A 16,732-nucleotide genomic window follows, 5' to 3' on the forward strand; every position below is an offset into this window, starting at 1 on the left:
TCAAATTAAAGGCCAACTATTATTGAGAGGGCTAGTTGTCTGCCTTCTTCGACTTCGGTTTCCTTCATCACTATCATGCTTCCCTCTGGGCAGGATAGGTGAGATTTTATCTCTTCATCAAGGTTTGTAATCACGACTCTAACAACATCAGGTGCACTTTCCCTGATACAGTCCTTGAATTCCAGCTCTTGTCCATTAACTACCAATCCATCATTGTTTGTATACATTAGTCTGACTTCACCTTGTCCATCACTATCGCCCTTTCTGCTGCACTGTCGAGGCTCATACGTCCTCTTGCCTCGTGTGGCGTCTCCAGTTATTTGCCTCTCGACGGAACTCTTTGCTTTTCTTCTTTCTGTCGTTGATCTATCATGTTTGATGGGTACCCCCCACTGACCCCCCTTCACTTGTTCTTAATTCTCTTGCCAGTCTGGGTACCTCCTGCCTTGTTGACCCCAGGTCTAACATAATCATATCTGGTCGTCCCATACCGTCTTACTATAACGACAAGGTCTTTCTCTTTCTGTATGCGTGTGTGTGTGTGTGTGTGTGTGTGTGTGTGTGTGTGTGTGTGTGTGTGTGTTCTATCACCAAAATAACAATATATCACTTATATTTTAAGTAAGTATAAGCTCAGTGTATAAACCTTGCTGTGGCTGCTGTAGTTAGCATGTGTGTGCGTGAGGAGTGTGTGTGTCTGGTGTACCTGACTCACCAACAAAATGTTCCCACTTGTTGCCTGACTAACCTCCTCTGTGTGGATATTGAAGCAAACATCAGTATTCAGTATAGCGTTCGGTACTGCTTCGATCCCATGTTTCACTGCCGGACGGACTGGTTCATTCTCAAGTTGAGAATGTGATAATCCAAAGAATGATGTCTGACAACTTTAATGACTTTAAACACAAAACATCTTAAAGGTTAAACAATGCAATGTAACCCAGTGATCTAGATATTTGATGCATATGCTATTTACGCTGATTTTAAAGGAAATGTAATCAAATACTGATACTCCACATTCATAAAGGAACAGATGCATTCAGTAAATGCTTATGCCACATTATCATTTAAGAGAGTCAGTTGTAGGTGATTATTTGGTAAAGTCCCATGTAGGTAATGTTTATGCCACCCATCACTTGGTAGAGTCAGTTCTATGTTTTTGCCACCCATCACTTGGTAGAGTCAGTTCTATGTTTTTGCCACCCATCACTTGGTAGAGTCAGTTCTATGTTTTTGCCACCCATCACTTGGTCGGTTCTGTTTTCAGTGATGTTTCTCACAATCATCATGTGATCGTGTCTGTTCTAAGTAATGTTTATGGCCCTCATCACTTGGTAGATCTGCTTTGAGTGATGTTTATGACACTTATCACTTGGTAGCGTATGTTTTAAGTGATGTTTATGGCCCTCATCACTTGGTAGATCTGCTTTGAGTGATGTTTATGACACTTGTCACTTGGTAGAGTATGTTTTAAGTGATGTTTATGGCCCTCATCACTTGGTAGATCTGCTTTGAGTGATGTTTATGACACTTGTCACTTGGTAGAGTATGTTTTAAGTGATGTTTATGGCACTCATCTCTTGGCAAATTGAGTTCTACATAATGTGGGACGTTTTCATGGGAAGTAATTTGCTATATAACATATAAGACTGTTGAGTCTCAAGCCTCGTATGTCATAAATGTACTGACTCTCCTGGTCACTGAGGTTTCCTGGCAATGTAACAAGATCTTGGTATATACATCATTCATATCCATGATGCTGAGAGTCACCTTGGCTCAGCTCAGGCTTAGGTAGAGCTGTCACCTCACTGCTCTCATGTGACTATGACCTCACCTCACTACCTTCATGTAGCTATGGCCTTACCTCACTACCTCCATGTAGCTATGGCCTCACCTCACTACAACCATGTAGCTATGGCCTTACCTCACTACCTCCATGTAGCTATGGCCTCACCTCACTACCTCCATGTAGCTATGGCCTTACCTCACTACCTCCATGTAGCTATGGTCTCACCTCACTACCTCCATGTAGCTATGGCCTTACCTCACTACCTCCATGTAGCTATGGCTTTACCTTACTACCTCCATGTAGCTATGACCTTACCTCACTACCTCCATGTAGCTATGACCTTACCTCACTACCTCCATGTAACCATGACCTTATCTCACGACCTCCACGTAGCTATGGCCTCACCTCACTACCTCCATGTAGCTATGACCTTACCTCACTACATCCATGTAGCTATGACCTTACCTCACTACCTCCATGTAACCATGACCTTATCTCACGACCTCCACGTAGCTATGGCCTTACCTCACTACCTCCATGTAGCTATGGCCTCACCTCACTACATCCATGTAGCTATGGCCTTACCTCACTACATCCATGTAGCTATGGCCTCACCTCACTACCTCCATGTAGCTATGGCCTTACCTCACTACCTCCATGTAGCTATGGTCTCACCTCACTACCTCCATGTAGCTATGGCCTTACCTCACTACCTCCATGTAGCTATGGCTTTACCTCACTACCTCCATGTAGCTATTGCCTTACCTCACTACCTCCATGTAGCTATGGCCTTACCTCACTACCTCCATGTAGCTATGACCTTACCTCACTACCTCCATGTAGCTATGACCTTACCTCACTACCTCCATGTAGCTATGACCTTACCTCACTACCTCCATGTAGCTATGACCTTACCTCTAGTTGACACGTTACCTACTCCATTAATCAGGAGGTTGAGGTATGGTGAGGTATGACGATACAGCCGGGGATCATCCATTACTGCCCTCACCTGCCACCTGCCTGGTCTCCCATCACCCTACACTCACCCTGCTGGTCTGGTCTCCCATCACCCTACACTCACCCTGCTGGTCTGGTCTCCCATCACCCTACACTCACCCTGCTGCTCTGGTCTCCCATCACACTACACTCACCCTGCTGGTCTGGTCTCCCATCACCCTACACTCACCCTGCTGCTCTGGTCTCCCATCACCCTACACTCACCCTGCTGGTCTGGTCTCCCATCACCCTACACTCACCCTGCTGGTCTGGTCTCCCATCACCTTACACCCACCCTGCTGGTCTGGTCTCCCATCACCTTACACTCACCCTGTTGGTCTGGTATCACCCTTCACTCACCCTGCTGGTCTGGTCTCCCATCACCATATACTCACCCTGCTGGTCTGGTCTCCCATCACCCTACACTCATCCTGCTGGTCTGGTCTCCCATCACCCTACACTCACCCTGCTGGTCTGGTCTCCCATCACCTTACACTCACCCTGTTGGTCTGGTATCACCCTTCACTCACCCTGCTGGTCTGGTCTCCCATCACCCTACACTCACCCTGCTGGTCTGGTCTCCCATCACCCTACACTCACCCTGCTGGTCTGGTCTCCCATCACCCTACACTCACCCTGCTGGTCTGGTCTCCCCTGCAGACATGGATCCTTATCGCCATTACGGTGCTCATCATGGGCCCCATTCTGTTTCTGATCAACCGAAACTCACCTTACTACACCTACTACGACCTCTACGATGGAAGGGGTCTCTTCCAGCTGCAGAATTGCTCCTGGTACGTCTACGGCGCCATCCTACAGCAAGGTAAGTCCTGACCCCAGACCTTGACCTGCCTCTACATGTTGTCTCAATCATAAGGAAACAGAATCTTTCATCAAGCAACAGTAAGATATATATTAATGTTGCCGTATGAAAGACAAGGGTACTATACTTATAACATGGGTACATATATATATATATATATATATATATATATATATATATATATATATATATATATATATATATATATATATATATATATATATATATATATGCATATATATATATATATATATATATATATATATATATATATATATATATATATATATATATATATATATATATATATATATATATATATATATATATGGTAATATGGATAAATTGAAAGTTGATGGAGAGAGGTGGGTGATTATTGGTGCATATGCACCTGGGCATGAGAAGAAAGATCAAGAGAGGCAAGTGTTTTGGGAGCAGCTAAATGAGTGTGTTAGCGGTTTTGATGCACGAGACCGGGTTATAGTGATGGGTGATTTGAATGCAAAGGTGAGTAATGTGGCAGTTGAGGGAATAATTGGTATGCATGGGGTGTTCAGTGTTGTAAATGGAAATGGTGAAGAGCTTGTAGATTTATGTGCTGAAAAAGGACTGATGATTGGGAATACCTGGTTTAAAAAGCGAGATATACATAAGTATACTTATGTAAGTAGGAGAGATGGCCAGAGAGCGTTATTGGATTACGTGTTAATTGACAGGCGTGCGAAAGAGAGACTTTTGGATGTCAATGTGCTGAGAGGTGCAACTGGAGGGATGTCTGATCATTATCTTGTGGAGGCTAAGGTGAAGATTGGTATGGGTTTTCAGAAAAGAAGAGTGAATGTTGGGGTGAAGAAGGTGGTGAGAGTAAGTGAGCTTGGGAAGGAGACCTGTGTGAAGAAGTATCAGGAGAAACTGTGTACAGAATGGAAAAAGGTGAGAACAATGGAAGTGGGGGGAGTGGGGGAGGAATGGGATGTATTTAGGAAATCAGTGATGGATTGCGCAAAGGATGCTTGTGGCATGAGAAGAGTGGGAGGTGGGCTGTTTAGAAAGGGTAGTGAGTGGTGGGATGAAGAAGTAAGAGTATTAGTGAAAGAGAAGAGAGAGGCATTTGGACGATTTTTGCAGGGAAAAAATGCAATTGAGTGGGAGAAGTATAAAAGAAAGAGACAGGAGGTCAAGAGAAAGGTGCAAGAGGTGAAAAAAAGGGCAAATGAGAGTTGGGGTGAGAGACTATCAGTAAATTTTAGGGAGAATAAAAAGATGTTCTGGAAGGAGGTGAATAGGGTGCGTAAGACAAGGGAGCAAATGGGAACTTCAGTGAAGGGCGTAAATGGGGAGGTGATAACAAGTAGTGGTGATGTGAGAAGGAGATGGAATGAGTATTTTGAAGGTTTGTTGAATGTGTCTGATGACAGAGTGGCAGATATAGGGTGTTTGGGTCGAGGTGGTGTGCAAAGTGAGAGGGTTAGGGAAATGATTTGGTAAACAGAGAAGAGGTAGTAAAAGCTTTGCGGAAGATGAAAGCCGGCAAGGCAGCAGGTTTGGATGGTATTGCAGTGGAATTTATTAAAAAAGGGGGTGACTGTATTGTGGACTGGTTGGTAAGGTTATTTAATGTATGTATGACTCATGGTGAGGTGCCTGAGGATTGGCGGAATGCGTGCATAGTGCCATTGTACAAAGGCAAAGGGGATAAGAGTGAGTGCTCAAATTACAGAGGTATAAGTTTGTTGAGTATTCCTGGTAAATTATATGGGAGGGTATTGATTGAGAGGGTGAAGGCATGTACAGAGCATCAGATTGGGGAAGAGCAGTGTGGTTTCAGAAGTGGTAGAGGATGTGTGGATCAGGTGTTTGCTTTGAAGAATGTATGTGAGAAATACTTAGAAAAGCAAATGGATTTTTATGTAGCATTTATGGATCTGGAGAAGGCATATGATAGAGTTGATAGAGATGCTCTGTGGAAGGTATTAAGAATATATGGTGTGGGAGGCAAGTTGTTAGAAGCAGTGAAAAGTTTTTATCGAGGATGTAAGGCATGTGTACGTGTAGGAAGAGAGGAAAGTGATTGGTTCTCAGTGAATGTAGGTTTGCGGCAGGGGTGTGTGATGTCTCCATGGTTGTTTAATTTGTTTATGGATGGGGTTGTTAGGGAGGTAAATGCAAGAGTCTTGGAAAGAGGGGCAAGTATGAAGTCTGTTGGGGATGAGAGAGCTTGGGAAGTGAGTCAGTTGTTGTTCGCTGATGATACAGCGCTGGTGGCTGATTCATGTGAGAAACTGCAGAAGCTGGTGACGGAGTTTGGTAAAGTGTGTGGAAGAAGAAAGTTAAGAGTAAATGTGAATAAGAGCAAGGTTATTAGGTACAGTAGGGTTGAGGGTCAAGTCAATTGGGAGGTGAGTTTGAATGGTGAAAAACTGGAGGAAGTGAAGTGTTTTAGATATCTGGGAGTGGATCTGCCAGCGGATGGAACCATGGAAGCGGAAGTGGATCATAGGGTGGGGGAGGGGGCGAAAATTTTGGGAGCCTTGAAAAATGTGTGGAAGTCGAGAACATTATCCCGGAAAGCAAAAAATGGGTGTTTGAAGGAATAGTGGTTCCAACAATGTTGTATGGTTGCGAGGCGTGGGCTATGGATAGAGTTGTGCGCAGGAGGATGGATGTGCTGGAAATGAGATGTTTGAGGACAATGTGTGGTGTGAGGTGGTTTGATCGAGTAAGTAACGTAAGGGTAAGAGAGATGTGTGGAAATGGAAAGAGCGTGGTTGAGAGAGCAGAAGAGGGTGTTTTGAAATGGTTTGGGCACATGGAGAGAATGAGTGAGGAAAGATTGACCAAGAGGATATATGTGTCGGAGGTGGAGGGAACGAGGAGAAGAGGGAGACCAAATTGGAGGTGGAAAGATGGAGTGAAAAGGATTTTGTGTGATCGGGCCCTGAACATGCAGGAGGGTGAAAGGAGGGCAAGGAATAGAGTGAATTGGAGCGATGTGGTATACAGGGGTTGACGTGCTGTCAGTGGATTGAATCAAGGCATGTGAAGCGTCCGGGGTAAACCATGGAAAGCTGTGTAGGTATGTATATTTGCGTGTGTGGACGTGTGTATGTACATGTGTATGGGGGGGGGGGGTTGGGCCATTTCTTTCGTCTGTTTCCTTGCGCTACCTCGCAAACGCGGGAGACAGCGACAAAGTATAAAAAAAAAAAAAAAAAAAAAATTTATGGTGATGTGAGAAGGAGATGGAGTGAGTATTTTAAAGGTTTGTTGAATGTGTTTGATGATAGAGTGGCAGATATAGGGTGTTTTGGTCGAGGTGGTGTGCAAAGTGAGAGGGTTAGGGAAAATGATTTGGTAAACAGAGAAGAGGTAGTAAAAGCTTTGCGGAAGATGAAAGCCGGCAAGGCAGCAGGTTTGGATGGTATTGCAGTGGAATTTATTAAAAAAGGGGGTGACTGTATTGTTGACTGGTTGGTAAGGTTATTTAATGTATGTATGACTCACGGTGAGGTGCCTGAGGATTGGCGGAATGCGTGCATAGTGCCATTGTACAAAGGCAAAGGGGATAAGAGTGAGTGCTCAAATTACAGAGGTATAAGTTTGTTGAGTATTCCTGGTAAATTATATGGGAGGGTATTGATTGAGAGGGTGAAGGCATGTACAGAGCATCAGATTGGGGAAGAGCAGTGTGGTTTCAGAAGTGGTAGAGGATGTGCGGATCAGGTGTTTGCTTTGAAGAATGTATGTGAGAAATACTTAGAAAAGCAAACGGATTTGTATGTAGCATTTATGGATCTGGAGAAGGCATATAATAGAGTTGATAGAGATGCTCTGTGGAAGGTATTAAGAATATATGGTGTGGGAGGCAAGTTGTTAGAAGCAGTGAAAAGTTTTTATCGAGGATGTAAGGCATGTGTACGTGTAGGATGAGAGGAAAGTGATTGGTTCTCAGTGAATGTAGGTTTGCGGCAGGGGTGTGTGATGTCTCCATGGTTGTTTAATTTGTTTATGGATGGGGTTGTTAGGGAGGTGAATGCAAGAGTTTTGGAAAGAGGGGCAAGTATGAAGTCTGTTGGGGATGAGAGAGCTTGGGAAGTGAGTCAGTTGTTGTTCGCTGATGATACAGCGCTGGTGGCTGATTCATGTGAGAAACTGCAGAAGCTGGTGACTGAGTTTGGTAAAGTGTGTGAAAGAAGAAAGTTAAGAGTAAATGTGAATAAGAGCAAGGTTATTAGGTACAGTAGGGTTGAGGGTCAAGTCAATTGGGAGGTGAGTTTGAATGGAGAAAAACTGGAGGAAGTGAAGTGTTTTAGATATCTGGGAGTGGATCTGGCAGCGGATGGAACAATGGAAGCGGAAGTGGATCATAGGGTGGGGGAGGGGGCGAGAATTCTGGGAGCCTTGAAGAATGTGTGGAAGTCGAGAACATTATCTCGGAAAGCAAAAATGGGTATGTTTGAAGGAATAGTGGTTCCAACAATGTTGTATGGTTGCGAAGCGTGGGCTATGGATAGAGTTGTGTGCAGGAGGATGGATGTGCTGGAAATGAGATGTTTGAGGACAATGTGTGGTGTGAGGTGGTTTGATCGAGTAAGTAACGTAAGGGTAAGAGAGATGTGTGGAAATAAAAAGAGCGTGGTTGAGAGAGCAGAAGAGGGTGTTTTGAAATGGTTTGGGCACATGGAGAGAATGAGTGAGGAAAGATTGACCAAGAGGATATATATATGTCGGAGGTGGAGGGAACGAGGAGAAGAGGGAGACCAAATTGGAGGTGGAAAGTTGGAGTGAAAAAGATTTTGTGTGATCGGGGCCTGAACATGCAGGAGGGTGAAAGGAGGGCAAGGAATAGAGTGAATTGGAGCGATGTGGTATACCGGGGTTGATGTGCTGTCAGTGGATTGAATCAGGGCATGTGAAGCGTCTGGGGTAAACCATGGAAAGCTGTGTAGGTATGTATATTTGCGTGTATGGACGTATGTATATACATGTGTATGGGGGTGGGTTGGGCCATTTCTTTCGTCTGTTTCCTTGCGCTACCTCGCAAACGCGGGAGACAGCGACAAAGCAAAAAAAAAAAAAAAAAAAAATATATATATATATATATATATATATATATATATATATATATACATATATATATATACATATGCTTGAATAGTGCCATTGTACAAAGGCAAAGGGAATAAAGGTGAGTGCTCAGCTTACAGAGGTACATGTTCATTGAGTATTCCTGGGAAATTATATGGGAGGGTATTGATTGAGAGGGTGAAGACATGTACAGAGCATCAGACTGGGGAAGAGCAGTGTAGTTTCGGAAGTGGTAGAGGATATGTGGATGAAGTGTGTCCTTTGAAGAATGTATGTGATAAATACGTTAAAAAGCAAATGGATTTGTATGTAGCATTTATGGATCTGGAGAAAGCATATGATAGAGTTGATAGAGATGCTCTGTCGAAGGTATTAAGAATATATGGTGTGGGAGGCAAGTTGCAGGAAGCAGTGAAAAGTTTTTATCGAGGATGTAAAGCATATGTACGAGTAGGAAAGAGGAAAGTGATTGGTTCTGTGAATGTCGGTTTGTGGCAGGGGTGTGATGTCTCCATGGTTGTTTAATTTGTTTATTAATGGGGTTGTTAGTGAGGTGAGTGCAAAAGTTTTGGAGAGAGGGGCAAGTATGCAGTCTGTTGTGGATGAGAGAGCTTGGGAAGTGAGTCAGTTGTTGTTAGCTGATGATACGGTGCTGGTGGCTGATTCGGGTGAGAGACTGCAGAAGCTGGTGAATGAGTTTGGTAAAGTGTGTGAAAGAAGAAAACTGAGAGTAAATGTCAATAAGAACAAGGTTATTAGGTACAGCAGGGTTGAGGGACAAGTCAATTGGGAGGTAAGTTTGAATGGAGAAAAAGTGGAGGAAGTGAAGAGTTTTAGATATCTGGGAGTGGATTTGGCAGCGGATGAAACCATGTAAGCGGAAGTGAGTCATAGGGTGGGGGAAGGGGTGAAAGTTCTGGGAGCCTTGAAGAATGTTTGGAAGTCGAGAACATTATCTCGGAAAGCAAAAATGGGTATGTTTGAAGGAATAGTGGTTCCAACAATGTTATATGGTTGCTAGGCATGGGCTATAGATAGAGTTGTGCGGAGGAGGGTGGATGTGTTGGAAATGAGATGTTTGAGGACAATATGTGGTGTGAGGTGGTTTGATCGAGTAAGTAATGAAAGGGTAAGAGAGATGTGTGGTAATAAAAAGAGTGTGGTTGAGAGAGCAGAAGAGGGTGTTTTGAAATGTTTTGGGCACATGGAGAGAATGAGTGAGGAATGATTGACCAAGAGGATATATGTGTCAGAGGTGGAGGGAACGAGGAGAAGTGGGAGACCAAATTGGAGTTGGAAAGATGGAGTGAAAAAGATTTTGAGTGATCGTGGCCTGAACATGCAGGAAGGTGAAAGGCGTGCAAGGAATAGAGTGAATTTGAACGATGTGGTATACTTGGGCCGACGTGCTGTCAGTGAATTGAACCAGGGCATGTGAAGCGTCTGGGGTAAACCATGGATAGTTCTGTGGGGCCTGTATGTAGAAAGGGAACTGTGGTTTCTGTGCATTATACATGCCAGCTAGAGAGTGAGTGTAAACGAATGTGGCCTTTGTTGTCTTTTCCTAGAGCTACTTTGCGCACATACGGGGGGTGGGGGTTGTTATTTCATGTGTGGCGGGGTGACGACGAGAATGATTAAGGGCAGACAGTATGATTTATGTACATGTGTATATATGTATATGTCTGTGTGTGTATATATATGCCTACGTTGAAATTTATAGTTATGCATATGTGCGTGTGTGGAGGTGTATGTGGGTGTATGTGCATGGGTTGGGCCATTCTTTCGTGTGTTTACTTGCGCTACCTCGCTAACGCGGGAGACAGCGACAAAGTGTAATAAGAAATTATATATATATATATATATATACATATATACATATATATATATCATACAAACCTCCAACAGCCAGGATCGAACCTGGGACCCCTGTGCAAGAGGCAGGCATGCTAACCATTAGGCTATGGGACTGTATAATAGGAAACAACTAATCGAAATACTAAGTACCCGAATACCCTTCGTTTCACAATGGTGAGCAACGGGGTCTATACTGGTTGTTTCCGAACAGACGCACATAGCCAGCTGATAGCGTTTTACCGAACCTAGCTGTACAACGCGGAGGTATATTAATACGAATAAAGTGCATATGAACGCGCACCTTCATAGAACATACAAACCTCCAACAGCCAGGATCGAACCTGGAACCCCTGTGCAAGAGGCAGGCATGCTAACCGCTAGGCTATGGGACTGTATAATAGGAAACAACTATTCGAAATACTAAGTACCCGAATACCCTTCGTCTCACAATGGTGAGCAACGGGGTCTATACTGGTTGTTTTCGAACAGACGCACATAGCCAGCTGATAGCGATTTATCGAACCTAACTGTACAACGCCAAATGGATTTGTATGTAGCATTTATGGATCTGGAGAAGGCATATGATAGAGTGGATAGAGATGCTCTGTGGAAGGTATTAAGAATATATGGTGTGGGAGGCAAGTTGTTAGAAGCAGTGAAAAGTTTTTATCGAGGATGTAAGGCATGTGTACGTGTAGGAAGAGAGGAAAGTGATTGGTTCTCAGTAAATATAGGTTTGCGGCAGGGGTGTGTGATGTCTCCATGGTTTTTTAATTTGTTTATGGATTAGGTTGTTAGGGAGGTGAATGCAAGAGTTTTGGAAAGAGGGGCAAGTATGAAGTCTGTTGGGGATGAGAGAGCTTGGGAAGTGAGTCAGTTGTTGTTCGCTGATGATACAGCGCTGGTGGATGATTCATGTGAGAAAGTGTGTGAAAGAAGAAAGTTAAGAGTAAATGTGAATAAGAGCAAGGTTATTAGGTACAGTAGGGTTGAGGGTCAAGTCAATTGGGAGGTAAGTTTGAATGGAGAAAAACTGGAGGAAGTAAAGTGTTTTAGATATCTGGGAGTGGATCTGGCAGCGGATGGACCCATGGAAGCGGAAGTAAATCATAGGGTGGGGGAGGGGGCGAAAATCCTGGGAGCCTTGAAAGAATGTGTGGAAGTCGAGAACATTATCTCGGAAAGCAAAAATGGGTATGTTTGAAGGAATAGTGGTTCCAACAATGTTGTATGGTTGCGAAGCGTGGGCTATGGATAGAGTTGTGCGCAGGAGAGTGGATGTGCTGGAAATGAGATGTTTGAGGACAATGTGTGGTGTGAGGTGGTTTGATCGAGTAAGTAATGTAAGGGTAAGAGAGATGTGTGGAAATAAAAAGAGCGTGGTTGAGAGAGCAGAAGAGGGTGTTTTGAAGTGGTTTGGGCACATGGAGAGAATGAGTGAGGAAAGATTGACCAAGAGGATATATGTGTCGGAGGTGGAGGGAACGAGAAGTGGGAGACCAAATTGGAGGTGGAAAGATGGAGTGAAAAAAATTTTGAGTGATCGTGGCCTGAACATGCAGGAGGGTGAAAGGAGGGCAAGGAATGGAGTGAATTGGATCGATGTGGTATACCGGGGTTGACGTGCTGTCAGTGGATTGAATCAGGGCATGTGAAGCGTCTGGGGTAAACCATGGAAAGTTGTGTGGGGCCTGGATGTGGAAAGGGAGCTGTGGTTTCGGGCATTATTGCATGACAGCTAGAGATTGAGTGTGAACGAATGGGGCCTTTGTTGTCTTTTCCCAGCGCTACCTCGCACACATGAGGGGGGAGGGGGATGGAATTCCATGTGTGGCGAGGTGGCGATGGAAATGAATAAAGGCAGACAGTGTGAATTGTGTGCATGGGTATATATGTATGTGTCTGTGTGTGTATATATATGTGTACATTGAGATGTATAGGTATGTATATTTGCGTGTGTGGACGTGTATGTATATACATGTGTATGGGGGTGGGTTGGGCCATTCTTTCGTCTGTTTCCTGGCGCTACCTCGCAAACGCGGGAGACAGCGACAAAGCAATATATATATATATATATATATATATATATATATATATATATATATATATATATATATATATATATATATATATATATATATTTATTTTTTTTTTATTATGCTTTGTCGCTGTCTCCCGCGTTTGCGAGGTAGCGCAAGGAAACAGACGAAAGAAATGGCCCAACCCCCCCCATACACATGTATATACATACGTCCACACACGCAAATATACATACCTACACAGCTTTCCATGGTTTACCCCAGTCGCTTCACATGCCTTGATTCAATCCACTGACAGCACGTCAACCCCGGTATACCACATCGCTCCAATTCACTCTATTCCTTGCCCTCCTTTCACCCTCCTGCATGTTCAGGCCCCGATCACACAAAATCTTTTTCACTCCATCTTTCCACCTCCAATTTGGTCTCCCTCTTCTCCTCGTTCCCTCCACCTCCGACACATATATCCTCTTGGTCAATCTTTCCTCACTCATTCTCTCCATGTGCCCAAACCACTTCAAAACACCCTCTTCTGCTCTCTCAACCACGCTCTTTTTATTTCCACACATCTCTCTTACCCTTACGTTACTCACTCGATCAAACCACCTCACACCACACATTGTCCTCAAACATCTCATTTCCAGCACATCCATCCTCCTGCGCACAACTCTATCCATAGCCCACGCTTCGCAACCATACAACATTGTTGGAACCACTATTCCTTCAAGCATACCCATTTTTGTTTCCGAGATAATGTTCTCGACTTCCACACATTCTTCAAGGCCCCCAGAATTTTCGCCCCCTCCCCCACCCTATGATCCACTTCCGCTTCCATGGTTCCATCCGCTGCCAGATCCACTCCCAGATATCTAAAACACTTCACTTCCTCCAGTTTTTCTCCATTCAAACTCACCTCCCAATTGACTTGACCCTCAACCCTACTGTACCTAATAACCTTGCTCTTATTCACATTTACTCTTAACTTTCTTCTTCCACACACTTTACCAAACTCCGTCACCAGCTTCTGCAGTTTCTCACATGAATCAGCCACCAGCGCTGTATCATCAGCGAACAACAACTGACTCACTTCCTAAGCTCTCTCATCCCCAACAGACTTCATACTTGCCCCTCTTTCCAAAACTCTTGCATTTACCTCCCTAACAACCCCATCCATAAACAAATTAAACAACCATGGAGACATCACACACCCCTGCCGCAAACCTACATTCACTGAGAACCAATCACTTTCCTCTTTTCCTACACGTACACATGCCTTACATCCTCGATAAAAACTTTTCACTGCTTCTAACAACTTTCCTCCCACACCATATATTCTTAATACCTTCCACAGAGCATCTCTATCAACTCTATCATATGCCTTCTCCAGATCCATAAATGCTACATACAAATCCATTTGCTTTTCTAAGTATTTCTCACATACATTCTTCAAAGCAAACACCTGATCCACACATCCTCTACCACTTCTGAAACCACACTGCTCTTCCCCGATCTGATGCTCTGTACGTGCCTTCACCCTCTCAATCAATACCCTCCCATATAATTTACCAGGAATACTCAACAAACTTATACCTCTGTAATTTGAGCACTCACTCTTATCCCCTTTGCCTTTGTACAATGGCACTATGCACGCATTCCGCCAATCCTCAGGCACCTCACCATGAGTTATACATACATTAAATAACCTTACCAACCAGTCCACAATACAGTCACCCCCTTTTTTAATAAATTCCACTGCAATACCATCCAAACCTGCTGCCTTGCCGGCTTTCATCTTCCGCAAAGCTTTTACTACCTCTTCTCTGTTTACCAAATCATTTTCCCTAACCCTCTCACTTTGCACACCACCTCGACCAAAACACCCTATATCTGCCACTCTATCATCAAACACATTCAACAAACCTTTAAAATACTCACTCCATCTCCTTCTCACATCACCACTACTTGTTATCACCTCCCCATTTGCGCCCTTCACTGAAGTTCCCATTTGCTCCCTTGTCTTACGCACTTTATTTACCTCCTTCCAGAACATATATATATATATATACACTTGATAAAATCTTTTCACTGCTTCTAACAACTTGCCTCCCACACCATATACTCTTAATACCCTACACAGAGCATCTCTATCAACTCTATCATATGCCCTCTCCAGATCCATAAATGCTACATACAAATCTATTTGCTTTTCTAAGTATTTCTCACATACATTCTTCAAAGCAAAGACCTGATCCACATATCCTCTACCACTCCTGAAACCACACTGCTCTTCCCCAGTCTGATGTACATACCTTGATCCTTTCAATCAATACCCTCCAATATAATTTCCAAGGAATACTCAACAAACTTAACCTCTAGAGTTTGAGCACTCACCTTTATCCCCTTTGCCTTTGTACAATGGCACTATGCATGCATTCCTCCAATCCTCAGGCACCTCACCATGAACCATACATACATTGAATATTTCTCACCAACCAGACAACAACATTCACCACCTTTTTTGATAAATTCCACAGCAATACCATCCAAACCCGCCGCCTTGCCGCCTTTCATCATCAGCATAGCTTTCACTACCTCTTATATGTTTACCAAATCATTCTCCCTAACCCTCTCACTTCGCACACCACCTCGACCAAAACACCCTATATCTGCCACTCTATCATCAACCCATTCAACAAACCTTCAAAATATTCACTCCATTTCACCTTCACTTCACCACGACTTGTTATTACCTTTCCATTTGTCCCCTTCACCGATGTTCCCATTTGTTCTCTTGTCTTACTTACTTTATTTAACTCCTCCCGAAACATCTTTTAATTCTCCCTAAAATTTAATGATACTCTCTCACCCTAACTCTCATTTGCTCTCTTTTTCTCCTCTTGCACCTTTATCTTGAACTCTTGCCTCTTTCTTTTTTACATCATCCTGTCATTTGCACTACCTCCCTGTAAAAATCGTCCAAATGCCTCTCTCTTCCTCACAAACAACCTTACTTCTTCATCCCACTACTGAATACCCTTTCTAATCTGCCCACCTCCCACCTTTCTCATGCCACAGGCATTTCTTAAACAAGCCATTACTGCTTCCCTAAATACATCTCATTCCTTCCTCACTCCCCTTACGTCATTTGCTCTCACTTTTTTCCATTCTGCACTCAATTCCTCCTGGAAATGCCTCACACAACTCTCCTTTCGAAGCTCAGTTACTCTCACCACTCTCCTCACCTCAACATTCTCTTTTCTGTAAACTTCTACAAATCTTCAACTTCGCCTCCATGTAAGGCGTGCGTACGAGTAGGAAGAGAGGAAAGTGACTGGTTCTCAGTGAATGTTGGTTTGCGGCAGCGGTGCGTGATGTCTCCATGGTTGTTTAATTTGTTTATGGATGGGGTTGTTAGGGAGGTGAATGCAAGAGTTTTGGATAGAGGGGCTAGTATGCAGTCTGTTGTGGATGAGAGAGCTTGGGAAGTGAGTCAGTTGTTGTTAGCTGATGGTACAGCACTGGTGGCTGATTTGGGTGAGAAACTGCAGAAGCTGGTGACTGAGTTTGGTAAAGTGTGTAAAAAAAGAAAACAGAGAGTAAATGTGAATAAGAGCAAAGTTATTAGGTATAGTAGGAATAAGGGACAAGTCAACTGGGAGGTAAGTTTGAATAGAGAAAAACTGGAGGAAGTAAAGTGTTTTAGATATCTCGGAGTGGATTTGGCAGCGGATGGAAACATGGAAGCTCTCCCCCAATCTGATGTTCTGTACATGCCTTCACCCTCTCAATCAATACCCTCCCATATGATTTTTCCCAGGAGTACTCAACAAACTTATACCTTTGTAATTTCAACACTCACCTTTATCCCTTTTGCCCTTGTACAATGGCACTATGCATGCATTCCGCCTATCCTCAGGCACCTCGCCATGAGCCATACATTCATTGAATATCCTCACCAACCAGTCAACACCACAGTCACCCCCTTTTTTAATAAATTCCATTGCAATACCATCCAAACCCGCTGCCTTACCGGCTTTCATCTTGTCTTCTCTGTTTACCAAATCATTCTCCCTGACCCTCTCACTTCGCACACCACCTCGACCAAAACACCCTATATCTGCCACTCCATCATCTAACACA

The 16,732-nt window shown here is 43.7% G+C and overlaps 1 protein-coding gene across 1 annotated transcript in view; it reads left to right on the top strand.

Moving 5' to 3' along the window:
* Window positions 1-16,732, top strand: part of LOC139748034 (ionotropic receptor 93a-like) — a 245,070-nt gene that overhangs the window by 183,043 nt on the left and 45,295 nt on the right. The window contains exon 14 of the mRNA XM_071660598.1: window positions 3,446-3,608. Coding sequence (XP_071516699.1) covers window positions 3,446-3,608 — 163 coding nt within the window. The remainder of the gene's footprint in view (window positions 1-3,445; window positions 3,609-16,732) is intronic.

The sequence above is a fragment of the Panulirus ornatus genome, chromosome 72, assembly GCF_036320965.1.
Source record: "Panulirus ornatus isolate Po-2019 chromosome 72, ASM3632096v1, whole genome shotgun sequence".
Classification (NCBI taxonomy): domain Eukaryota; kingdom Metazoa; phylum Arthropoda; class Malacostraca; order Decapoda; family Palinuridae; genus Panulirus; species Panulirus ornatus.